Raw genomic sequence first — 21,105 nt, forward strand, 5'->3', positions numbered from 1 at the left:
ACTGTTGTGGTCTCTCCCGTTGCGGAGCACAGGCTCCGGACGCGCAGGCTCAGCGGCCATGGCTCACGGGCCTAGCCGCTGTGCGGCATGTGGGATCTTCCCAGACCGGGGCACGAACCCATGTCCCCTGCATCGGCAGGCGGACTCTCAACCACTGCACCACCAGGGAAGCCCAGTAGGTTTTTTTTCCCCCAGCACTTCTAAGAAGTCATTTCTGTTCTCTTAAGGTTCCTTTTTTTTTTTCTCATGACAGGTCATCTATCTTTCTTACTGTTCTCTAGTATGTCATCTCTTTCTTTTGCTGCTTGCAAGATTTTCTTTTTGTGAGGTGCCTAAATGGGGTTTTCTTTGTTTTATCTTGCTTGGGGTTCATTGAAGTTCTTGGATATGGGAGTTGATAATTCTTCTCTGTTTCAGAAAATTTTAGCCATTATCTCCTCATATGCTTCGTTTGCCCCCTTTTCTCTTTCTTCACGTTCTGGAACTCTAAATGCATTATGTTAGATCATTTGATACTGGTTTCAGTTACACCTGCAAGATTTTAATTTACAGAGGTGGCTGAGTGATGACATGTAGAGGGTAATGCCATTGGAAGAGAATTTTATTCCTTACACTTTCCAAGAGAAGAGGGCACACCATGCCACATAGGGCCATGTGGGGATACACCAGGTTTTGGTCAGGAGTCAGGAAGGAGTGAGGGGAAATCCTAGATTAGAGCTTTTACTGGGGTTTCTGTAAGGCAGAGAAGGGGAGAAAGCATAGAATTAGCTACTCTGAGTAATATTGGTGAGCTGTAGGCTGTAGGCATGGTTTTCAGTTGTCTGGTATCTGGCCTGGGGGTAATTTTAGGGCAGGGGAAATATTGGCTGGACGTGTGAGTTAGATAAAGGGGGCAGTTGGGGATATAGACTTGGGTTTGGTTGCTTTGCACGTGGGAGGCGTGTTCCTGAACTCTTCATCACTGTTATTTTTCATTTCTTGCATATCCATTTATGTCTTTTTAATAGTTTCCATCTCTTTGCTGAAATTCCCATCAGTTTATGTGTGTCGGCCGCCTTTTGCCATGGATCTTTTAACATATTTACTGTTGTTTTTAGGTTTCAGTTCCCCTCCCCCAGCCATACCTGGGCTATTTCTGGGTCTGGTTCTCTTGACTGCTTCCTCTCTTGATGTTGGGTTACATTTCTTTGCTTCTTTGCATGCCTTGTAATTTTCTGGTTGAATACCAGGGATTGTAAGAGAGCAGTAGAGACTAAGGTAAGTAATATTCATATCTGGTAAAGGACATGCCCATTTTTCCATCAGGCTGCTAATGCGTAGGGCTGTCAGGTCAGTTGGCGGTTGAGCTGAGATTCAGCATTGCTGTTACTTTAGTTAGATTCTGTTAGTCACGGGCTCCCTGTGATTTGAGGATGCTATCTGAACCCTGTCTGGAAGCTCTCCCATCCTGCCCCTCAGTCTTAGCAGACACACCTCTTTCAGCTCTGCTCTCAGACTGCCCCTGAGCACCTGGGGAGACACTGTGGGAAGGAGTGAGAGGGTGGGTTCACATTCTCTTCGCGTCTGTGTCTTCTAAGGATTTAAACCATCACACCAGCTCATACTCTACCTTTAAAACTTTGTTAAAATCCTGTTTTCCTCATCTCTGATGGCTTCCTCTTTGTCCTGCTGCTTCACAAAGGATGAAAACAGCTGTATGTGCGCACGTGCCTTCTCTCCAAGGAAGGACTTGTTACTTTCTGCATTTTAGTTAACTAGAGGTTTTTTGCATTTTCAGTTCTCATATGGTTCTTCACTTTACCTACTTGCTGCACCGTGCGGCATGTGGGATCTTAGTTCCCCGACCAGGGATGCAACCCACGTCCCTGCATTGGAAGCATGGAGTCTTAACCACTGGACCACCAGGGAAGTCCAGTGTTCTTGAAATGTCAGTCAGATCAAGCTGGTTGTTGCTCACATCTTATGTATTGTTTTGATTTTTGATATTGTTCTATCAGTGACTAAACTAGGGATGTTAAAATCTCTAACTTTGATGAAGATATGCCTGTTTTCCTTTGATTTTGTAATTTTTGTTTCCTATATTGATTATTTGAGATCTTTTGCTTTTTTGTGTCTGCACGTTTATGATTATGTCTTCTTGAAGTGACCCTTTTATCATTATGAAATGTCCTTCTGTTTCTGGTAATAATCTTTATCTCGAAATCTACCTTGTGATATTAATATAGCCACACTAAAAAAAAGAAAAAATATATAGCTATGGTAGCTTTCTTATGCTCAGTGTTTACTGGGCATATACTTTTTTTTTACTTTTTATTTTATATTGAAGTATAGTTGATTAACAGTGCTGTGTTAGTTTCAGGTGTACATATTTTTTTCCATCCTTTTTCTTTTAACTCTTTGTGTCTTTATGTTTCAACTTTGCTTTTCATAAACAGCATATAATTGAGTCCTGCTCTTAAAAAATGCAGTGTATTATCCTCTGCATTTTAATCAGGGTTTTAGTTAATGTGTATATAGTATAGTTGTGGATATGTATGGCTTTAAGCCCACCATCTTGGCTTTGTCTTCTATTCTGTTTGCTCTTTGTTCCTCTGTTCCTCCTTTGCTGCCTTCTTTTGAATGAATTGAGTCTTTTTTTAGTGTTCTATTTTATCTCCTCTATGATTTATCTCCTCTGTATGATTTTTAGTTATGTCTCTTTGTATGTGCATTTTTTAGTAGTTGTCCTACAGAGTATAAGGTGCATTTTAAAATTACCATATTTTTACCTTTTCATAAACAATATAAACTTACAACAATAGATTTCCAATTACCACCCTTTTGCCCTCTGTGCCCTTGTTTTAGAGACTTTAATTCTACATATACTCTGAGCTCAACAGTACGTTACTAGTTTTACTTTATGAAATTAATAATCAGTATTCTTTTAAAAAATTTAATGTTTTATTTACATATATGTGTGTGTGTGTGTGTGGTTTCATCTTTTATTTTAAAAATATTTATTTATTTATTTATTTTGGCTGCATCTGGTCTTAGTTGCGGCATGCAGTATCTTTTTTCTTTAGTTGCAGAATGTGGGCTCTTAGTTGTGGCCTGTGGACTCTTAACTGTGGCATGCGTGTGGGATCTAGTTCCCAGACCAGGGATCGAACCCGGGCCGCCTGCATTGGGAACGCAGAGTCTTACCCACTGGACCACCAGTGAAGTCCCTCATGTCTTTTAATATCAAATATTTATCCATTCTGATTTTCTTCATTCTTTTCTGCAGAACTAAGTTTCTATCTTGTGCTATTTCCCTTAAGTTCCTTAGGCTAATTTAATTTGAGCATTTCTTGTAATGCAGATCTGCTGGAGAATTCTTTCATGTTTTGTCTACCTGAAAATGTCTTTATTTTACCTTCATTTTTGATAGATGTAGGACTCTGGATTGATAGGTGTTTTTTTTGTTTGTTTGTTTTTGTTTTGTTTTTTTTGCGGTACACGGGCCTCTCACTGTTGTGGTCTCTCCCGTTGCGGAGCACAGGCTCCGGACGCGCAGGCTCAGCGGCCATGGCTCACGGGCCTAGCCGCTGTGCGGCATGTGGGATCTTCCCAGACCGGGGCACGAACCCATGTCCCCTGCATCGGCAGGCGGACTCTCAACCACTGCACCACCAGGGAAGCCCAGTAGGTTTTTTTTCCCCCAGCACTTCTAAGAAGTCATTTCTGTTCTCTTAAGGTTCCTTTTTTTTTTTCTCATGACAGGTCATCTATCTTTCTTACTGTTCTCTAGTATGTCATCTCTTTCTTTTGCTGCTTGCAAGATTTTCTTTTTGTGAGGTGCCTAAATGGGGTTTTCTTTGTTTTATCTTGCTTGGGGTTCATTGAAGTTCTTGGATATGGGAGTTGATAATTCTTCTCTGTTTCAGAAAATTTTAGCCATTATCTCCTCATATGCTTCGTTTGCCCCCTTTTCTCTTTCTTCACGTTCTGGAACTCTAAATGCATTATGTTAGATCATTTGATACTGGTTTCAGTTACACCTGCAAGATTTTAATTTACAGAGGTGGCTGAGTGATGACATGTAGAGGGTAATGCCATTGGAAGAGAATTTTATTCCTTACACTTTCCAAGAGAAGAGGGCACACCATGCCACATAGGGCCATGTGGGGATACACCAGGTTTTGGTCAGGAGTCAGGAAGGAGTGAGGGGAAATCCTAGATTAGAGCTTTTACTGGGGTTTCTGTAAGGCAGAGAAGGGGAGAAAGCATAGAATTAGCTACTCTGAGTAATATTGGTGAGCTGTAGGCTGTAGGCATGGTTTTCAGTTGTCTGGTATCTGGCCTGGGGGTAATTTTAGGGCAGGGGAAATATTGGCTGGACGTGTGAGTTAGATAAAGGGGGCAGTTGGGGATATAGACTTGGGTTTGGTTGCTTTGCACGTGGGAGGCGTGTTCCTGAACTCTTCATCACTGTTATTTTTCATTTCTTGCATATCCATTTATGTCTTTTTAATAGTTTCCATCTCTTTGCTGAAATTCCCATCAGTTTATGTGTGTCGGCCGCCTTTTGCCATGGATCTTTTAACATATTTACTGTTGTTTTTAGGTTTCAGTTCCCCTCCCCCAGCCATACCTGGGCTATTTCTGGGTCTGGTTCTCTTGACTGCTTCCTCTCTTGATGTTGGGTTACATTTCTTTGCTTCTTTGCATGCCTTGTAATTTTCTGGTTGAATACCAGGGATTGTAAGAGAGCAGTAGAGACTAAGGTAAGTAATATTCATATCTGGTAAAGGACATGCCCATTTTTCCATCAGGCTGCTAATGCGTAGGGCTGTCAGGTCAGTTGGCGGTTGAGCTGAGATTCAGCATTGCTGTTACTTTAGTTAGATTCTGTTAGTCACGGGCTCCCTGTGATTTGAGGATGCTATCTGAACCCTGTCTGGAAGCTCTCCCATCCTGCCCCTCAGTCTTAGCAGACACACCTCTTTCAGCTCTGCTCTCAGACTGCCCCTGAGCACCTGGGGAGACACTGTGGGAAGGAGTGAGAGGGTGGGTTCACATTCTCTTCGCGTCTGTGTCTTCTAAGGATTTAAACCATCACACCAGCTCATACTCTACCTTTAAAACTTTGTTAAAATCCTGTTTTCCTCATCTCTGATGGCTTCCTCTTTGTCCTGCTGCTTCACAAAGGATGAAAACAGCTGTATGTGCGCACGTGCCTTCTCTCCAAGGAAGGACTTGTTACTTTCTGCATTTTAGTTAACTAGAGGTTTTTTGCATTTTCAGTTCTCATATGGTTCTTCACTTTACCTACTTGCTGCACCGTGCGGCATGTGGGATCTTAGTTCCCCGACCAGGGATGCAACCCACGTCCCTGCATTGGAAGCATGGAGTCTTAACCACTGGACCACCAGGGAAGTCCCATCAGATGGTTATTTAAAATAAAGCAAAACAAAACTGTGATTTTATAGGTTCTCCATCTTGTTCATGTTCTTAAGGTGAGAATGATGGTGTCTTAACAACTTCTACGCAGCTGTTCTCTAATGATTAATGGGTTGAATTCACTTTTACTGGAGAAAACAATCCTACTTGTGACTATATCATTGCTTACTTGCTCTATGTGAAGCACCTTTTTAGTGGACAGAAGAAAGAAGTTGTTATAAAGTCTTCCCCCTTAGTAAAATCAGGTAACATGCTTTAATTATCTCAGGAAAAAATGTATGTATTTAAAAAATTTTCCAGCAACCCTTATGAGAAGCCAGTTATGACTGCTACATTTCTAAAACTTTTAAAAGTGTTTTGCTTGGCTTTGGCACTTTTCCCTTAGAGTATAATTTAGTGCAGGACTTGTAATGTGCTGGGTTTTTTTTTTTTTTTTTTCCCCTCTGCCTTTTCAACATTCCTCTTAGAAAAGCATTAGAATATTCCCGATTTGTTACCATCATAAATTTTGGTAGCTGCTTCTTAGTTTTTTCTCTTAATTTCTCCATTTACAATAATATCAGTTGACATCTCATAAATGTCTTGTGAACGTTTCTCTCTGCTCTTGTATATTTTCTTAATATACGGGCTCATGGATCTGCCATGTAGAATCTAAGGAAAATGCCTGTCTTCCACATGCTTCGAGAGCACTATAAAAAATGCAGTTGAAAGAGAATTAATAGATACGGGGTCAAACGTAGAATACAGATAGGTACTAGTTTCCTAAAACCGTTTCTCACGCATCTGCCTTGGGTAGTGTCTGATGCGTAATGGTCCATACTGTTTTGAATGAATGAATGAAACGGGATTGAGGTGCTGATTTAAGAATAAGAACCTGTTTAACCTGTTTCTTCGGATTTCAGTTCTCGACCTTGTTCCTCTACAGATACTAATTTTGGTTTTAAGTAAGGACAGACTATCCCGGCCAGGTGTTCTCTTTTGTCTGGTCCACTTTTCCTTCGTGAAGTTTATCCCATTGCCTTTGTATGCCAGGAATCCTCTTTGCCTTGCTATGCATGCAGGATTATCCAGAGCTTAGCACAGTGTGTGATACACAGCCCGTACCCGATGTTAGTTTGGTCGAGATGATTATTTGATGAAGGAAGAAGAGGAGGCGCTGTCCTCAGCTGGACCCGTGTAACGCATTGCAGCAGTATCTGCTCCAAGAACCCCAAATTAGAACGTTCTCAGTCCTGCTTCTAGCTTCTGGGGAGTTGCTAATGTTTTTCCCTTAGCTTCTCCGTGAAACGAAAAAGAGATTAATTGCTATTTCTTTCTTTATGTAAATAATCCAGCACATTGTTGTAAAATTTTCTGTTCTTCACTAACCACGTGGTCACCATGTTGTTCTATACGTCCATTAAATCTTATTGATAAAACATGTCTTTGTTTCAAAAACTAGAGAATTTTTACGGTTTAAGGATGAGATGCTATTAATACTGTAGTTTAAAATGTGTCCTTAAGTCTCAGTTTGGCTTAATGATTTCCTAGCAATTGATTATTAAAAAAGGGGAAGAAACTTGAGAAATTTAAAATGGTTGAAACGTGATTTAGTGCGCGATGTTTTATTTAGAGGTGGGGGCTTATAGAGGATGGCTGTGGGTAGCGTGTGTGGTAGGATGGGGCCCAGCTCTCTGTAATGCTGGTGACCGATCCCTTTAAGTAACGTGTGGCAAGTGTGAAGTGTTCCGAGGGGTCACTGCAGTGTGAGGAATTAGTTCTCCAAACTGGAATCGTTGTGAGTTACCGTGTTATTATTTGTCAAAATGGGAACAGAAAGAGAATTCTTTCCTTGTAGGTGATAGATTTCTACTGAATCTCTTATCTTGCAGCAGGTTGGTTGGTTTGTTCTCCGCTGTATCCCTCAAAGGGCGAGGGGGCTCAAGTCTGAGGCATCACGCCTCGGAGGCAAGGAGTAGAATAATGCTTTAGTTTTTATGCCACATTGGATTTCTATCCAGTTGTAATATGGCTGTTTCATCTGAAGCCTGACAATTGCTTTTGTCCTTACTTTACTATCTGTAATTCTAGTTCATGACTCTTCATCATTCAACACTTTTGTCTTGTCTTCCAAGTTATCAGAACCGGTCATTATTTCTCTTATCTGCTGCTCTATGTACAACTTAGTTAAGAGTATCCAACCAGGGACTTCCCTGGTGGTCCAGTGGTAAAGAATCCGCCTTCCAATGCAGGGGATGTGGGTTCGATCCCTGGTTGGGGAACTAAGATCTTATATACTGTGCGACAGCTAAGCCAGCACGCCACAACTATTGAGCTCGCGCGCCTCAACTAGGGAGAGAAAACCCGCACGCCCCAACCTGAGAGAAACCCGTGTGCCTCAATGAGGACTCCACGTGCCACAACTAAGACCCGACGCAGCCAAAAAAAAAAAAAAAAAAAAAAAAAATTAGGAAAATAAATAAATAAAATAAATGAATATTGAAAAAAAAGAATATCCAACCATATACTGGTAGTAAATATTATCTCCCCTCGAGTATGAATGGAAAACCTTAGGGGGAAAACAAAAACAAACTAGAAAGCACAGGAAATTTCATCAGGTTCGGTGTCCGATTTTGAGTCTTATAAGTATAGTAAGTCCTTATTTGCTACAGTTGTTTTTGGCTCTCACCGAATCCCTTAACTAGTTATTGGCGTTATATTGTAAATGATCTGTCTTTTATTCTTTATTCTTGGAGTGACAGCTTTCTTACTCATTATTTTGTTGCCCATAGTATGTAGTAGCACCTCATGACTATTTCTCAGGTCCATTCATTTGTTTTTCCTTCATTAAATTAGGAAAATAAATAAATAAAATAAATGAATATTGAAAAAAAAGAATATCCAACCATATACTGGTAGTAAATATTATCTCCCCTCGAGTATGAATGGAAAACCTTAGGGGGAAAACAAAAACAAACTAGAAAGCACAGGAAATTTCATCAGGTTCGGTGTCCGATTTTGAGTCTTATAAGTATAGTAAGTCCTTATTTGCTACAGTTGTTTTTGGCTCTCACCGAATCCCTTAACTAGTTATTGGCGTTATATTGTAAATGATCTGTCTTTTATTCTTTATTCTTGGAGTGACAGCTTTCTTACTCATTATTTTGTTGCCCATAGTATGTAGTAGCACCTCATGACTATTTCTCAGGTCCATTCATTTGTTTTTCCTTCATTTTGGTCACTCTGTCTTCTCCTCTGAGTCTTCTAACAAATCTTTGCACCCACCCCTCTTCAGTCTGTTTTCCGCCCGGCAGCAGCCAGTGTTCATGTACACCTTTAATCTGATCATGTTAACCCCCTACTAAAAACTTTCAGTGACATTTAGGATAAGCAAACCCTTAGCATGGCCAAGGAGGCCCTTTGTGGCTGGACCCCGGGCTGCATCTCCAGCTTTCCATCATGTTGCTGGTCCAGCTGGTTTGTAGGACCCGTGATGAGGCTGATCTCAGCTCCAATAAAGTGCACTCTTTCCTCCTAGATGCCTCTTTGGTCTAGGGGACGACTCTGGCCCTATTGCTCCTGCATGGCTCATTTATCCTTAAAGCCTCAGATTAAATGTCGCTTCCCCAGGGATGCCTAACTTCCAGGGTTAGGCCAGGCTTTCCTTTTCTAACTCCATAGCACCTTGAGATCCTGAAGTTGCCCAAAGAGACTGGCAGCGGACTTAGCTCACCGACAAGTCTCCTAGACCACAGGGATTTAGCATATTTGAAACTGAAAGCTTTTATACGTGGACACGCATCTCCTGATGCCCTGCTCACTTCCTCTTTTCCTTCTAGGTAGCTGGTTTCACTCATTTACACTTACCTGACTCCCTGGCAGCGCTCTGTGTACTTGTAAATAATTGATTATTTGCAATTTGTTTACCTTTTGCTTTCTCTGCTAGATAGTCAGCCCTTTGTGGGCTATATGCTCAGCCCAGTGCCTAGCAGGTAGTGAGATATTTAATAATTCCTGACCCTCTGGTACAAGACCTAAAGCACAACAGATAATATTTCAATGGTTGTTGAACTGAATGTTTGTAAACCCCGTGTTTGTATTCCTGTGACAGACTTTGCCAGTTTTAACCTGGGGTCCCGTTTTTCTCTGCTGGTTTTGCCATTCCTGGATTAGAAAAGCTGTTAACTTTCTGTTATATATTTGCTGTAGCCTCTTACTGTCCATGTTATACTTTAGTTCACTTAGTTACATATTAAATGTTTGAATCCAATCCATTCCATATATACTTTTGGGAGAGGTCTTTAGCTATTTTTTTCTCCTTTACAAGAATGGAGCAGTCATGCAGACCTGAGACCCCTGTGTGTAAATATTGTTTTATCACTTAACCGATGTAAAGAAAAACATGCCTGCCATCTGAAGTTTTCCCTCACAATTTTAATTAACTCCCCTGAGCCCAGTGTGGGTTACTAAGAATAAGGGCCAAAATCTTCACGTCCCATTCGAGGCACTTCTTAAAACAGCCTGGTTTTCTGGGCATCTTGCCTCGATTCTTGCTCCAGAAGGATGCTGTGCATAGAAGAGCAAAAGGAGGTGGAATCTTGGTTGTGAGCTCCGTAGTGCCAAGGTGATGGCAAAGCCGGGCCAACGCTGAAATGTTTCGGGTAGACAGTAAAGAGCCATTTTGCTGTTCAGGAGTGGGGTTGGGGGATTACAAGTGATTATTTTCCCCACAAAATTCATAGTCTGGAGAAAATGGTTGAAGACAAGAGACTATCAATTGCAGCTATAGTTACTTGGTAGTGAACTCGAAGCACATAACTTCTCAGGCTTTGTGACCATCACGTGGGGAGAAAGCCTAACGCCTGTGGGTGTGAACATTGCGGGCATCGCATATTTGTATTTGGCATGATGCTTTGGGAGTACTGCATGCTTTATAGTACTTTATAAAAATTGTAGCGATTATTGAATTGCACTTGATTCTTGCTGCTTGCTTTCCTTGTAAGAGATTACCCAGTGCTTTAAAATGACGTGAAATACTGTTACAGAAGTGTTAACTTTAAAAAGTATATTCAGTATCAAAGGAGAATGAATGTTTACTTTCCATTTCAACCATCTATTTTCATTTCCAGTTGTCTCTGGTTTGGAGTATTTCACCTTTTCATCCCTTGCCAGAAGGGTTCATTTTTAATACTTTTGATCAAATATACAAAATTTGTTTCATTGGAGAAACCACCACAGTTTAAGAGGAATTATTAATGGCTTTTCTACCTAGGACTCCTCCCCAACATGAAGAGTTTTCTGGAAGACTCTCTAAATGTCCAAATAAACTGAACTGAGAAAGATTGGCATTTGGCCCTGAGGACCAACCCAGAGCTCTAAGAAAATACAGAGGAAACACCCTAAACAGTTAACAGTGCTGTCTTCTTGGCAGTGGAATTGGAATGGGGTGAAAGATGATTTTCTGCTTTCACTGTGCCCATGCCTGGGTAACAATAAACATGTATCTCTTTTATAAATAAAATTTAATCATTACTACCACCCCACACCTATTAGAATGGCTACTTTCAAAAAAAAAAAAGAGAGAAAGAGAAAATTACAAGTGTTGGTGAAGATATGGAGAAATTGGAACCCTGTGCATTGTTAGTGGGCATGAACAACATTAAAAAAAAAAATTACATTTGACCCCTCTTGTGAGACAAAACTATTTCTCCCTACTCACAGAACACTTCTGTACTCAGAATGATGTGGGTTTCTCTGCACTAAGCAATTCTCCAATTCTCTGTGGAGACCAAGTGTCCTATGATTGAACTCAGTTTTGACACTAAGTAGAGTGAGTTCATGAAGACCCAACAGATCAAGGGCTCAAGACTGCCCCCTACCGCTTCAGATGCCAGTCCCAAGTCCAGGTTGTCAACTGTGCTTTTGGTTATAAATCAGGCATTCCCATGACCCTGTCCTTGAGTTTGATAATTTGCTAGAATGCCTCACAGAACACTGGAAAACAGTTTACTTACTGTTGCTGATTTATTACAAAGGATATTTTAATGGGAACAGATGAAGAGATTCATGAAGAGATGTATAGGGCAAAGTATGGAGGAAGGGGCTTGGAGCTCCCATGTCTTCTCTAGGTGCTCTCCCTCCAGCATCTTCATGGACTCACCAGCCTGCAAGCTCTCTGAACCCCAGGGATTTTTATGGAGGCTTCATTGTGCAGGAATGATTGATTAAATCGTTGGCCATTGGTGTTTGAAGTCAATTTCCAACCCTACCCCACTCCTGGGAGGTGTATGGGTGGGGTGGAGCTGAAAGTTCTAATCCTCTAATCACATGGTTGGTTCCCTGGGCAACCGGCCCTCATCCTGAGACTTTCCAGGAGCCCCCGAGTCCCGTCAGCTCATTAGTATACAAAATGACACATCATTGCAGAGATTCTAAGAGTTTTAGGAGCTGCGTGCCGGGAAATAGGGTCAGAGATCAGACATATATTTATTATGTCATGCTGGACAACTCCACTTGTGGGTATATACCCAAAAGAATTGGAAGCAGGGTCTCAAGGAGATATTTGTACGCCTATGTTGATACCAGCATTGTTTACAGTAGCCATGTGGAAACAAGCCACATGTCCATTGATGGATGAATGGATAAGCCAAATGTGGTCTGTACATGCAATGGAATTCTGTTCAGCCTTAAAAAGGAAGGAAATTCTGATACACGCTATAGCATGGATGAAAATGGAGGATACTTTACTAAGTGAAATAAGGAAACCACAAAAAAGGCAAATACCGTATGAGTCCACTTCTAAGAGTTACCTAGAATAATCAAATTCACAGAGACAGAAGGAAGAAGGGTGGTTGTCAGGGACTGTGAGGAGGGGAAATGGGGACTTTTTCATGGGTGCACAGTTTTAGTTTTACAAGATGAAGAGTTCTGGAGACTGGACTCAACACTGCTCAGCTGTGTAGTTAAAAATGGTGAAGATGGTATATTTTATGTTCTGTGTATTTTATCACAATTGAAAATTGAAAAGAAACAATACCACAATGCAAAATTAGAAAGTAGAAAAGGAGGTTTGTTTTTAGCAGCCAAGGGGTAACCTGATCTGTTCCTGGTGTCTTGCAGGCCTGGAGTTTCTTTGACCATGCAGGCGTTTTCAGAAGAAGAGAGGAAGCAGTGGTTGGAAGCTCTGGGTGGAAAAGAAGCTGTAAGAATAACCAATGGTTGAATTTTATTTCAAATCCTGTAGAGTTGGCTTGCGTTCGTTTTCATGTTGTTTTTGCTTTGTAGTATTTGAAAAAAGTTCCCTGCTGAAACTGGTGTCTGAATTCCTCTTGGAAGCATTCGGTGTTCTAGAAATTTGGCTTGAGGTAGCAGGGGCACACATGAGACCGGTATAGCGTTAGTTTTTATTTTTGATTTTTCTTGACTTAGCTGCCAGGATTTGCTTTGCTTGAGGAGGAAGTCATCTGAATTCTCAATTTCTTTTTTCCTACCTGTTGACAGTACTTTGGGTGATGAACCCAATAAATGCTTGCCATTTGATCTCAGTGGAGATGGAACAGTAAATATGAGGCTGTGCAGGCAATGTTAGAAGTGACTGCTGTACTTATTTTGCATCATTTGACAATTTATGGTTCAGCCTAATGATCACAGTGTGCAATATTATGTAGCCATAGTGAATGGGCCTCTGTATTCAGATTGGTTTGAGGAATAAATTAAAGGCAGTGATAGAGATCCAGAGGCACAGGAATTCAGTCAGTTTGCCGCTTTATTCAAGCACTCCCTTCCTCTCAGTGGACTGGTGGCATTTGGGAGCTGAGAATTGGCTAGCTCATCTATTGAATGGGGGACTTATGGAGGATAATTATAGAAAACACCATAGAACCAATTTCAGTCAACGCTGCTTACAGTCTTATGACTCTGAACAAACCACCAGTGCAGGCACCAGGTGGGCTTACCTGGAGAGCATTTGCCATTTCAGCAGGATTTAAAAAAAAAAAAAAGAGGAGAGAGCATGATTTGCAAAGTGGAAGAGGGGTCATAAATAGCAAAAAGAGAGGTGTCGGTATAGAGCTTATGAAACGGGCAAAATATATTGTTATCTGATGGTAGTGGAGAGCACACTGAGGGTGTAGGAAATAAGGCAAAGAGGCTGGGCAGCAACGATGTGGTGTTTGAGAAATGCAAGCCCAAATTACATCTTTTAAAAATAAATTCTTTATAGGAGAATGTATCATTCTTGGAGGAAAAAAGGCAGTGATTGGAACTGTGTATCATTTTCTTATACTTGATCTACATTTAGCCTCTTTGGTTTTATTTCTACTTAATCTTAATTTGTCCTTGAAAATTTTAGCTGGGAGTCAGGAATACTTCCAGCATTTGACAGTTGCTGAGATCCGAAACAGGTTATCCTAATCCTCTCTAGTAAAGGCAAGGCGGTGACTGGGACTTGTCCCCCCAGAGATTCAAGAAGTTCTTTGGAAAGTGAGTTTGCCTATTTGCATAGCAAAATGATCCCGTGACTAAGTCATGAAGAAATAAGTCTATTGCTAAAGGCGGTGTAACCTTGAAGACGTATAAGCTCTCCTTTAGAGTGAAAAAGCCAAGTAATTAATTCGAGATATACAGACAAAGGCAAGTGTGTAGAAAGTAAATAAATATTCAGCTTTGTGTTTACAAGGGGACACTTAAGGCACTGTGTATTTTTTCCAGGTGATGTATGTGCCTTGCAAATAACGGGACAGCGCTAGAATTCTCAGAGGCAGCCTGGGATATCACCCTGATATTTCAGATGTGGTTATTAAAATTATGGGCAGGAGTCATGTGTTTCTTAAGTAAACAGCAGATTTTAGAAATAGTGATGAAAAAAATGAGCTTACTGATTAGAATGCAGCCATTTGTTTGAGCATTTCAAATTTACGTGAACTTTCAGTCCCGGCCCCTTCACCTTATTTTTGCTACTTTGGCAATATCTCAGTGAGAGACAGAGGAGACCCAGCGTGCTCCTTTTTGTTACCTGTCTTTGCATGATAGGTGATTAACCAATGTCAGTGTATTTTTTGTACAGTCCCTAGGTGTGCCTACTAGAATCACTTTTATTGATTTGCTAAAAATATTGTTTCCCCCTTTTCTCTTTTATTAGCTGTTCCCTAGTTTTAATAGAGCCATCATCCCAAGACCAGAAGGAGGTAAGTGCTAATTTATAAAAATGACTGTTGTCTCCCTTTCTCATAAGTTATTTTGTTTTTATTACTGATGTCAAACTGTTGCCGGGTGCTTACTCTCTGTACCCTGTCTGTGTTAGTCCTCTAAGTAGTAGATGTCTTATTCATTGAGGACCTCCTCAAATCTTCCTGGACAGCTGTAACACTCCTTGATCTTTCCCATCGCCGAGCGTTTTTCTTTCCAGTCTTTCTATACAAACCCGAAAAAAACTTTCTCTGTAATTCACTTTGGTGTTTGTTTTTATAGCTACAAATGAATACATAAGAGTTTCAGTTATGCATCTGTCAGCCTCCTAAGTTGTAAACTCCTGTGGATAGGAACTGTTTACCAGGTCCCCTGTTCTCAACCCTTCTCACCTCCACCCTTAATATCCTTTATCCTTAAAGTCTCGAGTATGGGCTGTACAAATAGTATAGCATTGCACCTTAGGAAATAAAAGAAACAACAACCAAACACGTTCAGGTATTCTAGGACAATAATTTTCACTTGCATTGTATGCACTAGAGGAAAAGGAAGTACTCCCTAGCTCTGTACTCTTGATTTGTACTGAGATAAAGTGAAAATGTGATCAAATTTGCTGGGTCCTTTATGAATCTACTTTTAATATCTTTGGAGGAAGGAAGCTACATTTGTCAGATGGACACAGTTTGGAATCATTATTAAATACCCATGATTTTGAAATGATCATGGTGTGTATATCACTTAGCCTGCCACTGGAAATTGACCTGGTGCCGTGGAAGGTTGTCAGTCACCGAAGTACCTCTTCTTCCCCTTCGTCCTTTCTTTTGCTTTTCTTTCTCTGCCCTCTTTCTCTTTTCCCCTCTTTCCTTCTCTTTTTCCTTTCTTTTCTTGTTTTTATAGAAAAATGAAAACATGCCTTGTTTTGGAAAAGTAGTTTTGATAAGCAGAAAGAAACACTTGCATTTTATATAAATGTTGTGAATAGTGGATCCTGAAAAAAGTAAACCACTGCCCAATTTTCCTCCTTAAAATGCTCTCCGAGCTTAATTTTAAACCTGCAACGTTTATGTTCATGACTTGTTCATGCTATCCCCTCTGAGAACAAAGAGTTATTTAGTATTCCTGCTCCTGAGTTCTAAATACAGAATAAAGCATTCACTTTCCCTGATTGCATTTTTGAAACAAGAATTGCCTTTTATTAGGGTATTCAAATAGGTCAGCCTAATCATGGTTAAGTATCCATATTAGAAAACAATATAAAATTATATTTTCAAAATCTTTTTTTTGCTACATGAATCATCTATTTTAAATTCATTATGAAAATAATAAAATATTAAACGCTTAGGGCATGGTATAAAATATGAAAAAAAATTTCAAGCTCATGGCTCAAATACCATTTTTTAAAAGTATTTAAAAAAATTTTCCCCCTAGGTTAAAAAAAAAAAAGTTTTGTGTTCTCCAGCTTGTCAAGAAATTTAAGAACTTTCACTCATATATATAATTAAAAAACAAACCTGAGCTGTTGTTGGAATTTGGGCAAAATGCTATTTCTAGATAGCTTCCCCTAAAGATCTGTGTCACTTTCTTTTCCACTATTTAAAATACTATATTTATTAACTTAAAACCTAGTTGAAATTACAAGTTTATTTATATATGTTGGTAATAAATGTCTTGAAATTCCAGTAAATGCTCCTCTTAGTATATGAAATTCTCATTTACATTATTTAAACAGGGAATGCGTGGCCTTTAGCTTTCTTTTTTTAAAGAGTGAAATAAAAATTATATTGGATTTAAATAATTTTCTCCTATTTTTGTAAGGAAGAGATTGTGAGTAACTAATTGTGCCTTTAATATTTTATAACTGTTTCTTTTAGGTGCACAGTTGGATAAGATGGGATTCACAATTCTTAGAAAATGCATCAGTGCAGTTGAAACACGAGGTAACATGATTGAATCATTTTATTCATGAGAGGCTATAGGTATGTAAAATCTAAGGGTCATTTCAAATGCTTACTGCATGGTTAAGTGTTGTAGAATAAAATATATTAATGCAAAATGCACATACTAGGCATCAGAGATTCAGTTGTTCATTTACTCTGACAGGGTGGGGTTTTCCTTTTTATTTACATGTTTCTCCCTTGCATTGAAACAAAGTCAGAGCTAAAATGAGAATCAGTAGAAGAATCAGCAGCGTCGGACAACCAGTCTTAATCACCTGTTGTTCACGCACTAGTAAGATATTTCCATCTTCCATTGTCTTGTTGGCTTCCAGTTTAAAAACTGGCGTCATTAAGATATCATTTACTTAGAGTAAAATTCATTGATTTTAACTGTACAAATTGATGAGTTTTGACAAATGTGTATAGTTATGTAACTACCACCACAATCATAGAAGATTTCTATCTCCCCCCAAAATTCCTTTGTGCCCCTTTGCAGTCAGTCTCCGCTCCTTCCTTGACCCTTGGCAGCTACTGAGCTGCTTTTCATCACTTTAGTTCTTTTTTTTTTTTGTAAGCATTTTATGTGAATGGAATTATGCAGTATCTAGTCTTTTGAGTCTGGCCTCTTTGTTTAGCTTTTGAGATTCATCTTGTTGGGTGTAGCCTTAACTCATTTCTTTTTATCGCTAGGTAGTATTTCATTATATGGATATACTGCACTTTGCTTATTCATCCACCTGTTGGGAATATTTAGGTTGTTTCCATTTTAAACTTCAGGAAAGGTAGTCCCTCCCCATTTTGGTCCCCTGACTAAAAGCGCAAAGGTCTCTTGTTTAGAGCTCCTAAGGAAAAGCAGGGCCCTGGCACTTTGCAGCCATTCCAGCAGGCTTTGGAGAAACTAAATATTGAACTTTGCAAAACAGGCTCTTTCTGGAGGGTGGATTTCTCTTTGTTTAGAGTCTGGTGAAGTATGGATAAATTGAATATTTAATTCACTCTCATACATTGTATATCCCAGTCCTACTTTGGTTGACTTAGTGGGATGAAGCATTGCACTCACGTTTTCTGTCAAAACAAGGTCTTTGTTATAAAGCCAGGACTGCCACCTGTGAAATGAGAGTGCTGGCTAACAGATGAATACGAGCTGTTGTATGATTTGGGTATTTGCCCATCGATAATAAAAACCCAAGCCACAGAAAGCTTTTCTCCCATTCTCTCTAACAGTGGCAATTCAGGCTATGACGGAATTTCATTCATTTCAACCTGCACTGAGGTTGAGCTGACAAATTTCCTCTTTTTCCTAGTGCTTCAGAAATTTCCAAAATTTGGGATGCTGTGATTTTCATATCTCTCGCTTCATCATTCATGTTTCTCCTTTACCTGAGCTTCTTAGGAGCCTTCATTGTATCACTTGCATGCTTATTATTTTGGTAAATAAAATTCTTTCCCCAAAGGATATAATTTATACATACTTGCTTCTGCCTGACCAGATAGAAAAATCTATCTAGAATGCTTTCGGATTGGTCTATGTAGTTGTATGGAGTGTTATGTACATTGAATGGAATATGTATAGTAGAATCTGCATGTGTTGAATGCATTTTTATTATAAATATGTAAATTGTTGGATTTTCTTTACAGAAGAATGAGTCTACAGATTTTAAGTTACATTTTCCACATTTAAAATAAAAGACAAAAAAGCATATGTTTTTCTTGTCAAATCTTTTGTTCCTAAAAGTCTTCCATTACTAAAGCCTTTTGTTTTTAATGGAGTAATAGACACAAAATAGAGTTAAAAGACTAAACTGTCAGTTCATGTTATTCAACATGTTGAGGAACCGTGTGGAATCTCTGAGCCTTTTATCCTAAATTTAAAAGTGCTCTCAGGGACTATTGCTCTTAATAATTTTCCCCACATCACCTATCATGGCTGTTGATTTTTTTTTTTTTTAAATGCTACAGATGTTGTTGCATCACTTCTTTTTTTTTTTAACATCTTTATTGGAGTATAATTGCTTTACAATGCTGTGTTAGTTTCTGCTGTATAACAAAGTGAGTCAGCTGTAAGTATACATGTATCCCCATATCCCCTCCCTCTTGTGTCTCCCTCCCACCCTCCCTATCCCACCCATCTAGGTGGTCACAAAGCACCGAGCTGATCTCCCTGTGCTATGCTACTAGCTATCTATTTTACATTTGGTAGTGTATATATGTCCATGCCACTCTCTCACTTCGTCCCAGCTTACCCTTCCCCCTCCTCATGTCCCCAAGTCCATTTTCTACATCTGCATCCCCATTCCTGTCCTGCCCCTAGGCCCTTCACAACCATCCTTTACTTTTTTGGTTTTTTTGATTCCATATATATGTGTTAGCATAAGTATTTGTTTTTCTCTTTCTGACTCACTTCACTGTGTATGACAGACTCTAGGTCCATCCACCTCACCTACAAATAACTCAGTTTGGTTTCTTTTTATGGATGAGTAATATTCCATTGTATATATGTGCCACATCTTCTTTATCCATTCATCTGTCGATGGACACTTAGGTTGCTTCCATGTCCTGGCCATTGTAAATAGTGCTGCAATGAACATTGTGGTACATGACTCTTTGAATTATGGTTATCTCAGGGTATATGCCCAGTAGTGGGATTGCTGGGTCATATGGTAGTTCTATTTGTAGTTTTTTAAGGACGTTCCATACTGTTCTCCATAGTGGTCGTATCAATTTACATTCTCACCAACAGTGCAGGAGGGTTGCCTTTTCTCCACACCCTCTCCAGCATTTTTTGTTTGTAGATTTTTTGATGGTGGCCATTCTGACCAGTGTGAGGTGATACCTCATTGTAGTTTGATTTGCTTTCTCTAATGATTAGCGATGTTGAGGATCCTTTCATGTGTTTGTTGTCAATCTGTATATCTTCTTTAGAGAAATGTCTATTTAGGTCTTCTACCCATTTTTGAATTGAGTTGTTTGTTTTTTTGATATTGAGCTGCATGAGCTGCTTATATCTTCTTTAGAGAAATGTCTATTTAGGTCTTCTACCCATTTTTGAATTGAGTTGTTTGGTTTTTTGATATTGAGCTGCATGAGCTGCTTGTATATTTTGCAGATTAATCCTTTGTCAGTTGCTTTGTCTGCAAATATTTCTCCCATTCTGAGGGTTGTCTTTTTGTCTTGTTTATGTTTCCCTTTGCTGTGCAAAAGCTTTTAAATTTCATTAGGCCCCATTTGTTTATTTTTGTTTTTATTTGCATTTCTCTGGGTGGTGGGTCAGAAAGGATCTTGCTGTGATTTATGTCATAGAGTGTTCTTCCTATGTTTTCCTCTAGGAGTTTTATAGTGTCTGACCTTACATTTAGGTCTTTAATCCATTTTGAGTTTATTTTTGTATATGGTGTTAGGAAGTGTTCTAATTACATTCTTTTATATGTAGCTGTCCAGATTTCCGAGCACCACTTATTGAAGAGGCTGTCTTTTCTCCACTGTATATTCTTGCCTCGTTTATCAAAGATTATGTTACCGTATGTGCATGGGTTTATCTCTGGGCTTTCTATCCTGTTCCATTGAGGTATATTTCTGTTTTTGTGCCAGTACCATACTGTCTTGATTACTGTAGCTTTGTAGTATAGTCTGAAGTCAGGGAGCCTGATTCCTTCAGCTCCATTTTTCTTTCTCAAGATTGCTTTTGCTATTCGGGGTCTTTTGTGTTTCGATACAAATTGTGAACTTTTTTGTTCTAGTTCTGTGAAAAATGCCATTGGTAGTTTGATAGGGATTGCGTTGAATCTGTAGATTGCTTTGGGTAGTATAGTCATTTCCTCAATGTTAATTCTTCCAATCCAAAAACATGGTATATCTCTCCATCTGTTTGTAGCATCTTTAATTTCTTTCTTCAGTGTCTTACAGTTTTCTGCATACAGGTCTTTTGTCTCCTTAGGTAGATTTATTCCTAGGTATTTTATTCTTTTTGTTGCAGTGGTAAACGGGAGTGTTTCGTTAATTTCTCTTTCAGATTTTTCATCCTTAGTGTGATTTGGATTCCTTTTATTTCTTTTTCTTCTCTGATTGATGTAGCTAAAATTTCCAAAACTATGTTGAATAATAGTGGTGAGAGTGAGCAACCTTATCTTCTTCTTGATCTTAGAGGAAATGGTTTCAGTTTTTCACCATTGAGAAGGATGTTGGCTGTGTGTTTGTCATAGATGGCCTTTATTATGTTGAGGTAGGTTCCCTCTATGCCTACTTCCTGCAGAGTTTTTTTTCATAAATGGGTGTTGAATTTTGTCAAAAGCTTTTTCTGCATCTATTGAGATTATCATATGGTTTTTATCCTCTAATTTGTTAATATGGTGTATCACATTGATTGATTTGCATATATTGAAAAATCCTTGCATTCCTGAGATAAACCCCACTTGATCCTGCTGTATGATCCTTTTAATGTGCTGTTGGATTCTGTTTGCTACTATTTTGTTGAGGATTTTTGCATCTGTGTTCATCAGTGATATTGGCCTGTAGTTTTCTTTCTTTGTGACATCTTTGTCTGGTGTTGGTATCAGGGTGATAGTGGCCTTGTAGAATGAGTTTG

The 21,105-nt window shown here is 39.3% G+C and overlaps 1 protein-coding gene across 8 annotated transcripts in view; it reads left to right on the plus strand.

The window, feature by feature from the left end:
* The window catches only part of ARHGAP10 (Rho GTPase activating protein 10), a 337,918-nt gene that overhangs the window by 168,719 nt on the left and 148,094 nt on the right, over window positions 1-21,105 (plus strand). For all 8 annotated transcript variants that reach the window (XR_008617779.1, XM_028491748.2, XM_028491747.2 and 5 more), the window contains 3 exons: window positions 12,520-12,601; window positions 14,540-14,585; window positions 16,458-16,523. Coding sequence is in view for 7 of the 8 variants with exons in the window: in XM_028491748.2 (XP_028347549.1) it covers window positions 12,520-12,601; window positions 14,540-14,585; window positions 16,458-16,523 (194 nt within the window). In the remaining variant the exon portion in view is untranslated. The remainder of the gene's footprint in view (window positions 1-12,519; window positions 12,602-14,539; window positions 14,586-16,457; window positions 16,524-21,105) is intronic.

This window comes from Physeter macrocephalus, chromosome 7, assembly GCF_002837175.3.
Source record: "Physeter macrocephalus isolate SW-GA chromosome 7, ASM283717v5, whole genome shotgun sequence".
Taxonomy (NCBI): Eukaryota; Metazoa; Chordata; class Mammalia; order Artiodactyla; family Physeteridae; genus Physeter; species Physeter macrocephalus.